We start from the raw sequence: 19,714 nt of genomic DNA on the forward strand, positions 1-19,714 counted from the left end.
GAAAGAAAAGTCCAAAACCGTAATTCAGACCCACACATGACCTGACCCAGGGAGGGAGCAAGTGTGCGGCAAGGAGCAGGCATACTGGACACCTCCACTACAATCTGGCTGCATTTCTTAAACTTGATGTGCAAGGATGTGTGTGGGGTGGGATGGAGGCAAGGGAGAACATTTACTGAGTATATATTCACACAGAACAGGAAAGAAACACCCATCTTGTCGGAATATGTATTAGCATGCCATTCCTGGAGCACAATGTGGCATTAAAAGTATGTCTGTCTTTTAGGCCCACCATCTGTTTCTAGAAATTTGCTTAAAGAAAGAAGCACATGAAAAGATGCTCAACACAGCGAGTCTCTGCTGTCACTGTTGATATTCAGTCGCTCAGTCGTGTCCGACTCTTTGCGAACCCATGGACTGTAGCCCTCCAGGCTTCTCTGCCCATGGAATTTCCCAGGCCTAGTATACTGGAGTGGGTTGCCATTCCCTTCTCCAAGGGATCTTCCCAACTCAGGGATCAAACCCAGGTCCCTGCTTGGCAGGAGGAATGTTTACCACTGAGCCCCCTGAGAAGCTCTATAACCACAAGTGTCATTGTTGTTCGATCGCTAAGTTGTGTCAGACTCTGAGCCCCCATGGACTACAGCCCGAGAGGCTCCTCTGTCCAGGGAAAATGCCAATCAAAACTGCAATGAGGTACTGCCTCACACCTGTGAAAATGGCTATTAATAAATTAAGAACATAAATAACAAATGTTGGTGAAGATGTGGAGGAAAGGGAATCCTTGTACACAGCTGGTAAGAATGAAAACTGGTGTAGCCCCTAGGAAAACAGTATGGAAGTGTCTTAAAAAACTAAAAACAGAACCACCAAATAAAGCAACAAATTCACTGTTGGGTATTGTGCCAAAGAAAATGAAAACACTAATTTGAAAAGAGACATGGATCCCAATTTTCATAGCAGAATTATTTACAACTGTCAAGATATGAAAGCAACCTAAGTGTCCATCAACAGATGAAGATGTATTAAATGCACACACACACACACACACACACACATATGCAGGCACCCAATGAAGTATTACTCAACCATTAAAAAAAGGATAAAATTTTGTCGTTTGCAACAACACGGATGGACTTGGAGGGTATGATGTTTAGACAAACTGCATGATATCACTTATATGTGGAATCTTAAAAAATACAAACTAGCGAATATAACTGATAAACCAGACTCACAGACACAGCACCAGTGGCTCACTGGGGAGGAGAGAGAGGTGGGGACAGCATAGCAGAAGGGGACTGCAGAGGTATGAACTGTTGTGTATAAAGTAATCTACAAGGACACACAGGGAACACAGCCAATATTTCACAGTAACTAGAAATGGAATATAACCTTTAAAAACGGTGAATTATTTCAAATTAAAAAAGAAATAAGCATAGATTTAAACAGTCTCAATGGTAAGCATGCTCATCCCCAGTGTTGTTAATTGCAGCAAAAATAAAAGGAAAAACTTGTCAAACAGTAGGGTTTTATGGTAAAGACTCCTGGGTCTAAGGTAGCAGTTGAACACATACACTTGCCTTTGTCCCCACCCAAAATTACAATAAAGCAGATTAATAAATAAAAAGACATAAAGCCATGAAGATAAGAAGGGAAGAAAAGACATTTTGGAATCTAAAAATCTTAGAACCTTTAAGAAGCAGAAATGGAAAATGACTTAGCAAACTCAGAAAAGCTACACTTTTAGCCAGCAGTGAAGAGGGTCAAGCAGCAGCCTGACAACAGAAAAGCCCCTCCCCAAGATCTAGACCCCCTGGAGGAGGGCAGGGCAGCCCACACAGTGTTCTTGCCTGGAGAATCCCATGGACAGAGGGGCCAGGTAGGCTACAGTCCATGGGGTGGCAAAGAGTCAGACACACCTGAGCGACCAAGCACACACACACAAGACCTAGAAACTGTCAGCACCTGTTTCCAGGAAGTGATGAAGGACCACAATCTGGAAGACTGGTTGAGAATCTGTCTGGTAAGCTGTAAGCCGCCTGGCTCCCCTTCCTAACTCCCCATCCCAACAGAGAACAGTTTTTCTCCAGGGAAGGTAAGAAAGGGTCTCTGAGCTTTTACATTCACAGCAAATTTATTCATACAGACTAAGCCCAACAAAGCTAGTGGAGGTGATGGAATTCCAGTTGAGTTATTTCAAATCCTAAAAGATGATGCTGTGAAAGTGCTGCACTCAATATGCCAGCAAATTTGGGAAACTCAGCAGTGGCCACAGGACTGGAAAAGGTCAGTTTTCATTCCAATCCCAAAGAAAGGCAATGCCAAAGACTGCCCAAACTACCACACAAATGCACTCATCTCAGATACTAGCAAAGTAATAAGCAAAATTCTCCAAGTCAGGCTTCAACAGTACGTGAACCGTGAACTTCCAGGTGTTGGAGCTGGATTTAGAAAAGGCAAAGGAACCAGAGATTAAATTGCCAACATCCTCTGGATCATCAAAAAAGCAAGAGAGTTCCAGGAAAACATCTACTTCTGTTTTATTGACTATGCCAAAGCCTTTGACTGTGTGGATCACAACAAGCTGTGGAAAATTCTTAGAGATGGAAATACCAGACCACCTGACCTGCCTCCTGAGAAATCTGTATGCAGGACAAGAAGCAATAGTTAGAACTGGACATGGAACAACAGAATGGTTCTAAATCAGGAAAGGAGTATGTCAAAGCTATATATATTGTCACCCTGCTTATTTAACTTATATACAGAGTACATCATGAGAAATGCTGGACTGGATGAAACACAAGCTGGAATCTAGATTGCCAGGAAAAATATCAATAACTTCAGGTATACAGATGACACCAGATAGCAAAAAAGAACTAAAGAGCATCTTGATGAAAGTGAAAGAGGAGAGTGAAAAAGTTGGCTTAAAACTCAACATTCAGAAAACTAAGATCAAGGCATCTGGTCCCATCACTTAATGGCAAACAGATGGGGAAACAGTGACAGGCTTTATTTTTTGGGACTCCAAAATCATTGCAGATGGTGACTGCAGCCATGAAAATAAAAGACATTTGCTCCTTGGAAGAAAAGTTATGACCAACCTAGACAGCATATTAAAAAGCAGAGACATTATTTTGCCATCAAAGGTCCATCTAGTCAAAGCTGTGGTTTTTTCCAGTAGTAATGTATGGATGTGAGAACTGGACCACAAAGAAGGATGAGCATTGAAGAATTGATGCCTTTGAAGTGTGGTGCTGGAGAAGCCTCTTGAGAGTCCCTTGGACTGCAAGGAGATCTAACCAGTCCATCCTAAAGGAAATCAGTCCTGAATATTCACTGGAAGGACTGATGCTGAAGCTAAAGCTCCAATACTTTGGCCACTTGATGCGAAGAACTGACTCACTGGAAAAGACTGCAGGCAGGAGGAGAAGGGGACGACAGAGGACGAGATGGTTGGATGGCATCACTGACTCAATGGACATGAATCTGAGCAAGCTCCGGGGGCTGGTGATGGACAGGGAAGCCTGGTGTGCTGCAGTCCCCATGAGTCACAAAGAGCTGGACACGACTGAGCGACTGAACTGAACTGAAGCCCATCAGCAAACTGTGGTACAACCAAACAATGAAATACTACTCAACAACCAAAAGGGTAGAAGTGCTGATACACATATTAATTACATGGGATCGATCTCAAAAAAAGAAAATAAGCAAAAGATGTTAGACAAAGTGACACATGACATGAAACTCCGAGAGACCAACATAATCCACACAGAAAACCAGTGAGTGGTACCCAGGGGTCAGAGGGCATGAGGGCAGCTTCCATGGGAACAGTCACTCAAGTGCGGTGGTGTCACACTTCCGTGTACAATCTGTACACGTGTCTAAACACATCAAACTCTGCACTTTTAAGGATGGCTCATCTGCAAATTATATCTCAATAAAACTGCTTTCAAAAAAGTCTGGGAAACCATTTCTCATTCACTAGAATAGAGCCACTGTTTTGTTCCACTACCTTCTGCTATTTTTCAGGCAACTTCATAATTCCATTTTCCCAAAGCTTTTTACCTTTCTCAGCAAAGAACTGTTCCAGGTACCTTTTACAGTCTTCCAGGGAACTGAAATTTTTTCAAGTGAGAGAATTTTGTAAAGACCAAAATAAATGGAAATCCAAAGGTGTAATGCCTGGTGAATCTGGTGGATGAGTCAAGCTGTAACAATTTTTACCTGGTCATCAGATCAGGTGATGGAAGATCATGCATTTTCTGTTGCCTCGTTCTGGACACTTTTTGTCAAGTGCTGCTTTCAGCTGGTCTAGCTGGGAGCAGTACGTGTTGGAATTGTTTGGTTTTCCAAAAGGAGTCCTAACAGAGGACTCCCTTCCAGTCCCACCATACAACATCACCTTCTTTGGATGAAGACCGGCCTTTGGTATACGGTTGGTGATGGTTCATTTCACTTGCCCCACAATCTCTTCCATTCCACATTATTGTACAGTATCCACTTTTTATCGCCCATCACAATTGTTTTTAAAACAAAAGACGGAACGTTTTCATTATGTTTAAGTAGAGAATCACATGTGGAAATATAGTCAAGAGGTTTTTTATCTTATGTGGGACCCAAACATCAAAGAGATGAACATAACCAAGCTGGTGCAAATGATTGTCAATGCTTGATTCAGATATGTTGGCTGTCTCCTGAGTAGCATGATGTTCATTGCTCTCAATGTCTCAGTTTGACTGCTATCAACTTCCACTGTTAGACCTGGCCATGGAGCACTGTCCACCGAGAAACTACCCTGAAATTTCACAAACCACTTCGGACACATTCGATCAGTCACAGCACCTTTTCCATATACTGCACAAGTCTTTTTTTGCACTTCAGTTGCGTTTTTACCTTTCTTTAAATAATGAAACATGATATGCCAAAAATGTTGCTTTTTTCCCTACCATCTTCAATAATAAAATGGCTACAGAAAAATTCACCAATTTTGATAAGCTTTTTTTAAAATGTATGCTGATATGATAGGTGTCACAATACAATCTAACAAAATTGTTTTGAATGAAGTTAAAAACAACTAAGTGCTCCTAGAACTTACCTTATGGGGAAAGAGAAAAAAAAAACTTTTTGGCTAACCCAGTATTTTGAAATTCATTAAATATGATGTAAGTAAAAACAATGCCAAAATTTGAAGACACCAAGCTTTAATACCAATTCTGGGTTAAAAGAGAGGAGAATAAACAGACTTTCAGGATTTGGAAAAGCAATTTTAAAAACAAGAGCAGTTAAGTCCCTCTCTCTAGCTGCTCACCTAGCAGCATTTAAGAGAAATAAAAAAGGAAAGTGATGGTTTCACAAGTATATACACATAAAAATCCATCACACTGAAGCTTTAAATATGTGTACTTAACTGTACATCAATTATACCACAATAAGGTGGCAAAACATCTTCTTTAATTATGAAGAAAACAGTAATTACAAAAGGCACCAACTTCTAACCATGCAACCATGCACTGACACTCCCAGAAGACGGCTCAGTAACAGCTCCTAATCAGAGAAGGAAATGAGACAGCGGCGCATGGTGGACGCGTTTGCGACCAGTCACAGACGGAGGCACTGTATCACGGCAGAGTGGCTATTCACCACCAACACCAGACGCCATGCTCAGGGCCAAGAGGACCCATCAGAGGAGGTCAGAGCAGGCCCAGCCCTCTCGACAAGGCGCTGCCTTCAGGGAAAGAGCACGCTGACAGAGCAGCACTGACACGGCAGACAAAAGCAGGAGCAGGCGGTCTCAAGAGTGGAAGGCTGTGAATGAAGGCAAAGTATGTCTGGACAGCTTCCTCTTCCCATTTCTCAAAACCATGCAGCAGCAACATCCTTGAGTTAATAACTCACAGAACACTGCTAAATGTGGTCCCAATGGCCTGAATTAAGAGACCCTCACAGGAGTCTACAAAGCGGCAGACCTGGGTTCGATCCCTGGGTCAGGAAGATTCCCTGGAGAAGGAAATGGCAACCCACTCCAGTACTCTTGCCTAGAAAATCCCATGGATGGAGGAGCCTGGTGCAGGCTACTGTCCATGGGGTCACAAAGAGTCGGACACGACTGAGCGACTTCACTTTCACAGGAGTCACTAAACTTCTATCTGACCAAAAGGATACCAGTTTTTTATAAAAATGTCAGACAATCAAAATAGTCACAGAATTGCATATTTAGAGAACAAGTGCTAAGGCTTCAAACTTGAAAATCACATTCAGAACCTCTGGGGCTAGGCAGTTTTCATAGGTTGAAAAGAACCAGCAAGGTGCCCCTTCTTCACTGTACAATTAAAAAATATCCATGACATAGATGTAACAACTGGAAATATAAATACTGACTGTAGTATTTGATATTATTCAAGAATTACTGTTATGTATCAATTCATCATTTAAAGATAATATTGTAAAACTGACGACCATGATGTCTTGAGACTGGCTTCAAATAACATAGGGGAAACTGATGGGAATACAGATGGAAAAAGAAACACCTAGAAGCTATTAACTGCAAGGCCAGGGAATGGGCAGGTGGACCCCATACTGTTGTATACTTGGGTATATTGTAACTGCTGAGGTTATGGTGTGGGTAAGCGGATCATACTGCTGTGTACTTATGTATTTTTGTATTAGAAAATTTTCACAATAAAAGGTTTTTCAAAGTGTTTTACAAAGGTGATGTAAACTTATGGATTAAAACAGATGAGACATAATGAACTCAACTTTTTAAACAAATTCAACATGTAAATTTTGAATAGATCTTGTTTCCAATTTTTTTTTTAAATTTTTGGGACAGCTGGGCAAATTTAAATATGAGCTATCAAATAACTGAGAGAATTACAGCATCTAAGTATGATAACTATTGTGGTCATGCAGTGGAATGTCTTCATTATGTTAAGGGCCATACAGAAGGACAAAAGCCCGAAAGACCAACTCTGATCTTGTTCAGAACACACACGCTCTCTCTCTTTCACACGGTAGATAAAGCACACATGGCAAAATGGTTAACTGATGAATCTCAGTGCTGGATATTACGGATTCACTATACTGTTCACCCAATTATTCTGCATATTTGAAAATGTTTTGTAGGAACATAAAGTGAAAAAAATAATGCCTTCGGATTGTGGCACACAGCTCAGAGAGGATCTAAGAAAACGTCCCAGGAAACAACAGTCATTCAGGAGCTAAAGGGACAAGGAAGGAAGCGAGCAGAGGTCCACCACTACTAAGAAATGAACACGAAAGCTTACTGAGCCTTTAAGAAGGCCATTAATTTAGGACAGCATGGTCTTTAGCAATCTGATCTGATTAGCTACAAAAGCAAATAAAGGTAAAATATGCCAATGGTCAATACATACAGCCAACGTTCTATAGAAAGGCACAGCTCTATAGGATGAACTATTTCATAAAAAGAACAGAAAACGGAGAAACTGTATGAGTAAGTGAAAACGCACAAGCAACACGTCCAGGACCTGAAAGAACAATCAGGAGAAAAGAGCCTCTAAGAACCATTCAATATTCAACACTGAACAGTCACAGTTCAACATTCCTAATAAGAAAGTCCATGACCATTCTGTCACTATGCTAACTTCAGCAAGAGCCTGAAGCTTGGACTGAAGAGAAAAAGGAAGCTGTTCACCTAAACAAGCCTCAGGGACACAGTATAAAGCAAAGTTCGGAAGATCTAAGTGCACACCCCTCCAGAGTCTGAGCCTCTGACTCAGAAGCACTTCTTCACCCCACCACACCCACTGAAAAAAGGTGAAGTCCTTTATTTACCACAGTCAACGATAGGCCGACATAAGATGTCAACCTTTTTTTTTAAAGAGAGGTTAGAGGCCTACTGTGTGGCAGAGGTCCATCCAGCTGGACTGAGGTCTCTTAATCACCTGAAGTGTCCTTTTTAACATCTGCCTCATATGTACATTTTACTGAAGATAAAAGATGACTAACAGTGTACTTAAAATGTGCACATCTCATATGTGTAAATTTCACCTAAAATCAAAACCTAAAAGAACTGTAAACAAATATAAACAATATGCACGCTGAAATAAGTGGGGGAGAGTGTATCAATGTCCACAGCTTACTTCAAAACACATGAAAAAACAAGGCACATTTCAGGATGGATGGAGTAAAATGTTTAATTTTAAAAGTTGATTTTAAAGTTTAACTGTAGAACCCTGACAGTCCATTTATCGATGTTCAGAGTTTTTCCAGCTTCTATGTATATTGGAAAAACAGTCACCCACTATTTCTACTAATTATAACAACAATTTCTCATATATATATTATCCTATTGCTTATTCTTATAACTGTGAACTATGTCCTAAACTTAGAAATTGATTTTGGTTTTTCATATGGGCACAAATATTACATCACTTTTTATCCAACACTGGAGACAAATCAATTTCAAGGGATGCAAACATGTCTCTCAGTCAATTAAAAACCAATTGTGTGTAGACACATTCCTTTTTCTTTTATATAGCACTAGATTCATTGTGTCACAACAAACAACCTCAACAGGAGTCTTACAAACTTAAAATTAAAAAATACAAATAAACACATATACATCTCATAATATCAAAAACAGAAAAGCCTTTGTGAAGTAATTTTTAGATGTGCCAATGACTCAAAATACAAAACCAAATACATTTTTTGCTTGGTCTTTCAAAAATAGTAACAGCTTTTCACACGCTCCTTTCCTAGAGATCATTCATAAGGATACCACACCGACAACACGCTAATCACAGCCTTGCTCCTCCTCACTCTCAGGAAACACTTCCACAGGCCGACTTTCTCTCTGGGCAGAACTCATGCAGACAGGGCCACGGCTCGCAGACTGCGAACTCTAAGGGACAGAGCTTTTTACTCGGAAACAGATCATTCCCCCACCAAAGTACTGCATACCACACATTTCATACACTAACTTTCCAAGAATAAGACATTTACTTAGGAAATATGGAAATTCAGAAACATATAGAACATGTGAGGAGGAAAAACCTGCATCAAACATAGCATCATGAAATCTCAGAACCCGGAGACAGAGCACCAGAGACAAGCCCAGCTCAGTCAGCCAAGCATCAGAAAGATATTGGGTCTTCCCGGTGGTCCAGTGGTTAACAATCCACCTGCCGATGCAGGGGACAGGGGTTCAATCTCTGGTCCAGGAAGATCCCACATGCAGAGCAACTAAGCCTATGCGCCACTACCGAACCTGTGCCCTAGAGCCCGTATGCTGCAACTGCTGAAGCCACACCCTGCAGCCTGTGCTTCATAAGAGCAGCCATGGAAATGAGGACCCTGTGCACCACAATGAAGAGTAGCCCCCGATGCCCGTGCGCAGCAACAAAGGCCTAGTGCAGCCAATACATAAATTTAAAAAAATATATATAATGACATTCTCACACACACACACTATATATATATATATATATATATATATATATATAATGACATTCTCAATGGCAGCAACAAAACTGGCAAATAATTCAGCAATGTTCCCAAAATTTTAAGGGGAAATAACTGTTAGCCTAGAATTCTATATCCAGACATACTAACCATGAACTGTGAGTGCAGAATAAATTGTCTTCAGACATGAAAAATCTCAAAACTATGATTTTCCAATATTCTCTTGAGAGATTACTGAACAAAGATCCTCCACTAACACCGAGGAATAAACTAAAAAAGTAGACAAAGAATCAAGTGGAAGGGAAGAGGTGTGAACTCCCTGGGATGATGGAGGAGGAGGAGGACCCAGGGTAAGCCCCAGAGCACAAAGGCCAGAAGATGAGAGAAGGTTTCAAAAAGACATCACCAAGAGGGGAAAACACAAACACCTTACATGGCCTAAAAAGCTGCAAAGAGATCCCACCCCTGGGCGGAAGTTGAGGGTTTAATTAACTATGTAGTTATAGAATCTAATAAAGGACACTAGGCCCAGGGAAGAAAAAAGCAATTGCAGAAGAAAACAGCCACACACCCACAGTCAGTGTGTGACACCACAGTCAGTGTGCGACACTGACACGGTCACAGGAACAGAGAGAGGATGGGGGCTACTCTCCAGTTGCAGGGCACAGGCTTCTCACCGCAGTGGCTTCTCCTGCTGCAGAGCACAGGCTCTAGGGCGCTTGGGCTTCAGTAGTTACAACATGTGGGCTCAGGATTTACTGCTCCCAGGCTCCAGAGCACAGGCTCAATAGTTGCCGCGCACAGGCTTGGTTGCTTCACAGCATGTGCGATCTTCCCAGATCAGGGATCAAACCCACGTTCTCCTGCACTGGCAGATGGATTCTCTACCACTGAGTCACCAGGGAAGCCCTATCCATTTTAAATACAGCAATGTGCACATGTCCATCCAAACTCCCTAACTATCCCTTCCCCACATCAACCACAAGTTCAAAGGGAAGCTTAATTTTTAAACAAATCTGGGATCTTACTTCATGGACATAAATCTGAGTTTAAACAGAAAAAAAGGAGCATATCATAAAGCCTTTCCACTTATATAATATCCCTGTCAAACAAATAGTAAGACCAGTTAAACACTGAAATAAACCAACAGTTTAATCAACCCATTACTTTAGTAGATAGATCTGTACTTACATTAACTATCTGCATACTCATCTCAATTTTAAGCTTCTTTCTATTTTACTACCAAACTGTCCTCCAAACATGTTTCCCTAATGTATCCACCACCAAGCCATGCATGGAAGCAATCACAGAAGCCTTTGCATCACTTTTAGCAATGTTTTCATCTTATATGAAGTTAGTTACAGATACCACTGGCTGTATATGGGAGTAGAAAAGAATCCTGAATGTGTGCCTGAATGTGCCTTGGGAGTACGATCGCGTGTTTGCTGCTAGAATCCTCAAATAACACAGCTGAGGAGATATGATGATGCATTAAATAAATGCCAAAAATGACACGTCTTTCCCAGGAGTGACCAGTCAGGATTTGCGCCGCATCTCGCTAACACAACAGCCTGAACTCCTTCCAATGTATCGTTCTGATTCCAAAAACGGACACTCCTCTCTGGATGCACATGTAGTCAGTCTACTATGCTTGTTCATGAGAATGCAATTAATATCACCCTCATCTCCAGATTCTGAGCAATGGAATCTTTTAGCAAAAGACATGACCTCTCATCGTTAAGGTTCTCTAAACCCTCCCTATGTTGCCCTTGTAAGAACTAAGACATAAACAGTGTTAGGGCTGCAAAAGTGCTTTAAAGGCCACATTACACGTACACACTCCATATGCTGCACATCAGCTTTGTCTGCAAATCTGGTGGTGAGAGAACCAGAAGATTGAGAAAGCAGCAAAAATGGAGAAAAATTTTTATTTTTTTACAGTGACAAATTTTGACTTAATCAAGAGATAAGAAAAAAGGAAATTTAAAAATTCAAGCTATAAAAATACTGAGAGGATCTCAGAAAAAGCAGGGACATAGCTGTAGCCCAGACCCCAGTCAGGTGGCTAAAAGCACTCAATGGGACGCTGCTGGGACTTTCAAAGTACCATTTTTTTTTTTTTTTGCCAATTTTACATACATCTTTATTCCCAGCATCTCCTAACCATCTGAAGATCTGGCAATGCTGGGCCAGCAGTGTGGCAGTCGACAACCACCCAGCACTCAGCAGGGGACACCTGCTCAAACAAGGCAGGTCCTCTCGGCAGCCACCTTGCCCATCAGGCCCACTACTCCCACCTGCAGGCCCCAGCTTCTGGGTTAGAGGGACAGCTTGAGAGCAGTCTTGGAAGAGAGGCAAGAAAGAACCCACCTCCCCACAAGAAAGAAGAGGAACGGCAGCTGCTCTGCAGGCTGGCATGAGGAGAAAGCAGTCAGACAGCAGCACCAGCCCCTACACACCAGACTCCCTCTGCAGGCCAAGCAAAGCAGCCTGACCAGCCTCAAATAAACCTGAGGCTCTTCGTGGAAAAGAGTAAGAAAAAACTGGAGGCTTTTAGTACATTTTTACATTAACTTGTACCATAGAGAAAATGAGTACAAGTGAGCTACACTGGAGAATTCTAGAACAATGACACTTTCTGGAGGCCTGCATGCATGATCACATATAGCAGAAAAACTAGTACTTATACAAAACATAACTTCAATTCATTCCTACCACCATACAGAAAAGTTAGCCTAAAATGGGTCATATATCTAAAAGTAAAATCTAAAACTGTAAAACTTCTAGAAGAAAACTGTTGTGATGCTGCGTTAGGCAAAGATGTCTTAGAAATGATACCAAAATCATGATCAATAAAAGAACAAAACGATAAACTGAACTTAGTTAAATTTTAAACCTCCTTCTCTTTTAAAGATGACGCTGAGGCTGCAAAGAGCCACAGACTATGAAAAAATATTTGCAAATCATATATCTGATAAAGAACTCTCAAACCCAATAAAAAAACGAACTTAAAAACAGACAGGCAAAAAAAGATGTACACATTTAACCAAAGTCAAACAGGCATATGAAACAAGGTTTAACATTATTAGTCATTAGATAAGTTCAAGCTGAAACTACATTAACATGTCACTACACACTCACTAGCATGTCTAGAATTAACAGGATGACTACCAAGTACTGGCAAAGACGTAGGGGAATCTGCACTCTCCCCCACTGCTGGTGGCAACATATGACGTCACAACCCCTTTGGAAGGCAGCCTGGCAGTGTTACACAGTTAAACATGTACCTGCCTGCCTGAGGCACTTATTCAGAGAAATAAGAGTTCATGTTCATAAAAAGAATGTACACAAATATTCATAGCAGTTTCATTTGTGACAGCCCCAAACTGCAAACAATCCAAACGTTCATCAACTGGTGAACAAATAAACAATTAGTGGTATTTCTGTACAACGGAACAATAATAAGAAAGGAACTACTGATATAAACTACAACGTGGATGTCAAAAATTGTCAATGAAAGCCAGCACCCTCCAAAATACATTTTATATGATTCCCTTATACAAAATTTTAGATTAACTACAAGTGATCTGCAGTGAGGGAAAACAGATGAGCTATTTCCTGGAGCCTAGGCAAGGTCACGCAGGGGCAGGAGAAAACTTCTGGGGATGAGGAATGAGTGGACACATGAAACTGAAAGGATGCCATACATCATATCGAGCACCCTCTAAATGCATGTAGCTTACTGAGAGTTAGTCATACCTTCAGACGTGGTTTTTAGAAAGCTAAACAAGATGAGATGTCTTACAAAAGGAGACAGTAGCACCATTTAGCTGTTAAAGAACACAGTGAACAGTAACAGGGAAAAATACTGCTTTATCCCAAGGAAGGGATATTCCCTTACAGATCCTAAAAGATGGCACAAAGTAGCAGGTATTCTAGTCCAGGTGTAAGAGAAAGAGTACGAATAAAAGCCATGCAAAAACAAACGAAAAATATTTTTTTGGAAAGAACAGGTCAATGTGGCAAAGACCTAGGAATTTTAAGTTGGAGACTCTAGGCTTCACTGGGTCTTAAGAATCGCGGGAAATCATACTGCAAACATTACTCTGGTATAAGGCCAAGGGACACGAAGTCAAGGAGAGAAAGCTTGGAAGCAAAAAGACCAAGCCGAGAAGGTCTTTCTTTGGGTGTGAGCTACAAGGCGAACTAAGGCAGTAAGAATGGGATTGGAGTGGGAGACATGGGCAGAAGGAAGGAAGAATCTTATGACTATCAAACCAAGAACTCAGAACAAGGACACTGTTGCTGTCTCCTCTTCCGTCAAGTTAACTCTGTGAGGCTACGGGTTCCAAGGGACAAAGATGCGCCCTACCAGACTCATGAGGCTGAGCCTTTGGGTCAGAGAGTAGGCCACCACAGTTGCAGCAGAATCATAAAGTCTATTCTGGGTGAATAAAGTCTGGAATGCGCCAACAGCAAAATGAAGGCTCACAGAGCAAAGTCCCATTTAAGAAAAACTATCTTTACAAGGTCCAGACTCAAACAAATTCCACTTTCAACTGTACTGATTTCTAAAATCTGAAAATATTCCTATGGACCTTACACAGAAAATAAGACTTTCTTTTAAAACCATAATCAAAGTGCTAAAGTACTAGAGAGAGATCAGTTATCTCTAAAAATGTTAGTAACATGGAAATTCTACCCATTAACATGGCAAGATGATCTTTAGTTTCTAGTAATCAACACTATTTCATAAATACATACAAAGTCTGGCATAAATAGTTACTTGTACAAAGCTATGACTGAAATGAAGTTCTGTGTTGTGGAAGGACATCCGAAATGCAATATACAAGGCTTTAAGTGCAATAAGAATTAAGTTTTTATTGTACTTATCAAGAAGGCTAATCTTACAAACCAAGAAATCAATACAAACCCCAAATTCCAATTCTATAACCACTCTTCTTGAAATTCATCCCCTTTACACTTTCCCACAGTCACATTAACAAAACACTTTTACCACCCAGCACATGTGGGCTTGCATACCTGCTTGGAAGGTAGGATTCGCTCCAGGGTACATGTTGGGGGAGTAGGCAGGAGCTGCTGCTGCATAGCCCACTGGGAAACCAGCTGGAGAAAAATAAAGAACAGTGCGATTTTAGAACCATAGCTCCCAGAGGCCTGCCTGCCCTCACCTTCTTCGCCACGCCTACCGGACTCAGGTCAGGAGCCCAGCAGCGGTGTGGGCGCACAGCAAGCCGTCTCCAGGGCCCCTTCCTCAGGGCTGTGAGGGGCCACGGCCACAAACACGCCGTTCCAGCCCATGAGCGAATGCCTACAGCTTTCTGTGACTGAAAACACTCGACAGAAACGGAATTAAATGAAGAAGGAAAAACAGAAACCCAAAGTGAAGTAAAAAAAAAACTCATGCTATTTCTGGCAGTTTTACTCTTGAGTTTATTCACATAGCTCATTACTTAGCAAGATTAGTAAGAGTGCTAAGAGCTTCATGCACTAAAGAGGCTTGAACCATATACAAGTGTGTATACACATGGAACTGGGAAAAATCCAACCTCACAATCCATTTGCAAGCAACCTGAATTTTATTAATACAAATGAGGGATCCTTAATATGACTGAATTATAACCACTTATCAATCATGTGAACACAAAAGAAATTTCAGTCAAAACCAGAGGGGCCTCAGTTATCTGCTCTAGGGCCCTCACAGTTCAACTGGACCCAGTTACGAGTCACTGGGGCATTACAGGGCACACAGCCAAGATCTGCTAGTCTTCACTAATGACACAACTAGTTGTGAGGAGCTATAATCCCTTCAGGAAATTCTAATTTGCAGGGCTCCAATCAACAAGGTTGAGAACCACTGTCCCTTCCTGTTCCTGCCCACTGTTCTGGCCACAGAACTGTCCTCCTGGAAATGCCCCTTGGCAAGCACCATGAACTGTCTCCAACATCTACTCTACTTCCTGCTGGCACACAGGGGCTGGAAAGCTAAATATTACATTCTTCTCTTGCAAGAAATTGGAAGTGATCTCAAATCCTAATCACCTCATGAAAACAAAACCTTCAGAATAGCAAAAAATACCATTAGCTGTGTAAAAAAGACAGCTTTTCACAAGAAACATACTTGCAAATTATTTAGACAAGGGGCAAATACACTTAATATGTAAATAATTTTTAAAGTTAAAAAAAAGAGAAAAAGCAATCAACAGAAGACATGAACAGAGAAAACTGCCAACCACACTTCTGACTTCAGACTGGTGCAAATCCAAAAGCAGACAACACACTGCTGGCAAGGCTGTGGGGGAGACTACAGACTCTCACACTTCTGGTAGGAATACAAAGCAGTGGGATTTTTTTCCTACAGAAGAAGGGAAATCAGCAGCACCTTTAAAATTACACTTGCATTAGAAGATGTAGTATATATACTGTGAAATATTATTCGGCCATTAAAAGAATGAAATAATGCCATTTGCAGCAACATGGACAGACCCAGAAGTCGTCATACTAAATGAAGCAAGACAATGACAAGTATCATGTGGTATCTCTTACATGCGAAATTAAAAAAAAATAATATAAATGAACTTATTTACAGAACAGAAAGAGACTCACAGACTTAGAGAAGAACTTATGGTAAACAAGAGTAAAGTTGTTGCTATATGTAAAACAGATAACCAACAAGAACCTACTATATAGCACAGAGAACTCAGCTCCATATTCTGTAATAACCTAAATGGGAAAAGATTTTGAAAAAGGATACATGTACATGTATAACTGAATCATTTTGCTGTAGACCTGAAACTAACACAACAATGCTAGTCAACTATATTCCAATGTAAAATTTAAAAAAAAATTTTTTTAAAGAATAACAGGAAAAAAATTACATCTGCATGCACTCGCTCCATTTCCACAAACACAATCCACTGCAGTATTACTGGAATAGCAAAATCCTTCAAACAACATATCCATCCAAAGAACTGGCTGAATTAAACTATGAAAACCCCACAACTTGGGAGACGTATGCAGCAGTATTACGTAAAACACAAAGAACAAGGCAAAACTTTGTGAACTGACAGGGAACAATGATTAAGCTGACAAAGCAAAGCATACACCACCACCTGCACCTCCATTCCAGAAGCCTATTCAGCCTCAAGGAGGAAGGAGGCTGACAGCGCCCCGCAGCAGCACACTCTCGGGCCACTTCTGCCTGCCGGGACCTCCCCTGCCGACGCCACCGCAGGGCTCACCGAGCCAGCTGACGCTGCACACGTGACCACAGTCCTGAGTCCCCCTCCCCAGTGCTGCTTCCACCACCAGATCCTTCAGAAGTGTCACCCACAACAGTGACGTCTGCACGCCTAATTCCATCTCAGTGTACAACACCCTTTGTGTAACAGAGGAGAAATTAGAATATATGGACACAGTTGGCCTGGGGGCATGGTATGGCTGAATGTCAATGTGCCCTCCAAAACTTATTTTTTGAAACTCTAATCCCCAGTGTGGTGGTATTTGGAGAAACTCAGTTGTGGTAGTCATTTTACAATATATACATACATTAAATCATCACATACACTTTAAAAAAACCCATGCGGTACAAACTAAATATATACAATTTTTTCTTATCAATCATACCTCAAATTGGGGGGCGGGGGGAGACAGCAACTGGACCACTTCTACTTTTTAATACACCATGAAAAATACATTCCATGAAAAAAATACTAGGAATGGTAAGGCACAGGACCATATATGGGTGAAAAAGATAACAGACCACAGATCCAGAGACTGCAACGTGGTCTTTAAAATCACTCTGTATTTCTCACTTTGAAAACCAGAGCTCAGGCTTGCCCTGAGCTGCTGCAGCCGTTCAGGAGACCTGCGCACAGTGTTTAAGTCTTTGGTCCCTCATCTTGCCCCTGCCCTCCACCACCCGGGCTTGCTCCACCGTAACCGCAAAGTCCAGAGGGGGATCTGGGAGCAGGAGCTGCAGAGGACCTGGCGGAGCTGCAGCAACCCTCCTCCTGAAGTTGAGGGGGGGGGTGCCCTGGGCAAGGTCCCAGGGCTGTACCCACGGGGGTGAGACTCAGTCTCCTAGTCTCCTGACCTTACAGTGGTAGTAACAGTGGACTCACTCAGTCATGTCCAACTCTGTGCCACGGACTGTAGCCCACCAGGCTTCTCTGCCCATGGGGTTCTCTGGAGTGGATTGCCATTCCCTTCTCTAGAGGATCTTTCCAACCCAGGAATCCAACCCACTTGGTCTCCTGCATTGCAAGCAGATTCTTTCCCATCTGGGCTCCAGGGAAGACCACCTACCTTACAGTAGGTTCCAGTAATACTTAATTGAATCTCAGGCTCTAGGGATTGAAACTGGTCCACAGGCTCGTGGAACCCTTGATTCAGCCAAGTCCCTCTGTCCTCCTTCCTCTTTTAGATAAAGTACCAGGGAGGAGGGGACTGAGATGGGACCAGAGGGACCCCTGAAGCGCTGGCCTCAGTTGACTGAAAAAGTCGGGACCCGCACTGTCACAGGTACTAGAGGCCTCTTAGGGCAGAATCCAGGGGGACAGTCAGGAGGTGGTCCCTGCCTCATCAAGGGAATATTGATCACCAAAGGGGTAGGGAGCAGGCTGATCCTGCTCACTAAAAAGATGTGCTCCTTCTTCCCCTTGATGGGTGAGCTTTAAGGCTGCAGTCGCCCCCATCCAGCTCTTTCCAGGTCCGATGCACCTCTGGCAGCCTCGCAAGTCTGGCTTCCAGTTGCAGAACTCCCCAGGCCCCAGGGACAATCTAGGCTGCAGAGATGGTCCCTGCAGGCTCAAGTCTAAGAAGTGTTGCCCCTTCGGTGTAGAAGTGGAGGGAGAAAGGGTGAATGTAGTGGTAAAGAGGGGTGAGTGCCCTAGGAGCCTCTGAGAGAGAAACCCCAAACCCCTGTAACTACCCATTGATGCCACATGTTTTCAGAGCCTTTCGAGAAGAGGTGCCTCTTCCCTTACTTCTGTGTTGAGAACTATGCAAAACCAACTTTTCATCCTCTTGCTGCTTTGCCAGAATTTTTTTTTAATGTTGTTCTTGGCTTACTTGGTTTTCAGTTCCCTAAACAGCAGTTTTGAGCTGTCCAAGCTATTTAAAAGTGTTCTCCTTAAATTGAGACTAAACCCTACTCTTTCGGAAAAACTACCTTCACTTCAGAGGAGATATTCTTTTCTTCCCATTCCTTCCTTCCCTGATGGTCCAGTGGCTAAGACTCCGTGCTCCCCATTCAGGGGGCCCGGGTTCTATCCCTGGTGAGAGAACTAGATCCCACACGCTGCACCTAGCAGTCAGCATGCTGTGACTAAAGATCCCACATGCTGCAACTAAGACCTGACACAGCCTAAATAAAAAAAATTTTTTAAATGAAGCCGAAGTCAAACAGCTCGTGAGCACTAAGCAAAATAAACACAAAATAAAATCACATCTAGTCATTTCACAGTAAAAACACAAACATGTTAAAAGCAGCAAGGAAATACTAATTTCAAAGAAACAAAAATGACAGAAACCAGAGGACAACGTAACTAACTACCTTTAAACTGCTGAGAGAAAATAACTGCCAACCTAAAATTGTACACTCAGTGTGGCAGGCATAAAAAAAAAAAGGGACTCCTCAGACTCCTCAGAAGAAATATCATCAAATCCCTGGAACCTACAAATGCTATTTTATTTGGGAAAAGGTTCTTTGTAAACATAAGTTAAGGATCTCAAGATACTCATCACAGATTACAGGTGGTGGTGGCCTAAACCCAAGTGTCCACACTATGAAACACAGATGAGAAGGAAATGATGTAACCATGAAAACAGAAGCCGGAATGACATGTCCACAAAGCAATCTATGTCAAGGAATGCTGAAAGCCACCAGAGACTTCAAGAAGCGAGAAAGGATTCTCCCCTCCAGCTTCCACAGCCTGTGAGGCCCTGTCACACCTGGATTTTGGCTTCTGGCTCCCACAACTGTGAGAGAATCAATTTCTGTGGTTTTAACAGCAGTCACAGAAAGCCAGTACACTCATCAAAAACAGGCTCAAAAATGAAAGCAAAATAAAAACATTTTCACAAAGAAAATTCACTGCTAGCAGACATGCAGTAAGAGTGGGGGGAGAGAGGGAAACTACAGGGATTTATCCCAGTAAAAGGAAAATGATCCCAAACAAAAAACACAGAGACACAGAAAGCAATGAAAATAATAATGTGCGTTAATGTTGACTGCACAAAATAAAAACAG

The 19,714-nt window shown here is 42.0% G+C and overlaps 1 protein-coding gene across 2 annotated transcripts in view; it reads right to left on the minus strand.

Annotated features, from left to right (window-relative positions):
- The window catches only part of FAM168B (family with sequence similarity 168 member B), a 39,095-nt gene that overhangs the window by 7,277 nt on the left and 12,104 nt on the right, over positions 1-19,714 (minus strand). For both annotated transcript variants that reach the window (XM_061135607.1, XM_061135606.1), the window contains exon 3: positions 14,485-14,568. In XM_061135607.1, coding sequence (XP_060991590.1) covers positions 14,485-14,568 — 84 coding nt within the window. The remainder of the gene's footprint in view (positions 1-14,484; positions 14,569-19,714) is intronic.

The sequence above is a fragment of the Dama dama genome, chromosome 33 (genome assembly GCF_033118175.1).
Source record: "Dama dama isolate Ldn47 chromosome 33, ASM3311817v1, whole genome shotgun sequence".
NCBI lineage: Eukaryota > Metazoa > Chordata > Mammalia > Artiodactyla > Cervidae > Dama > Dama dama.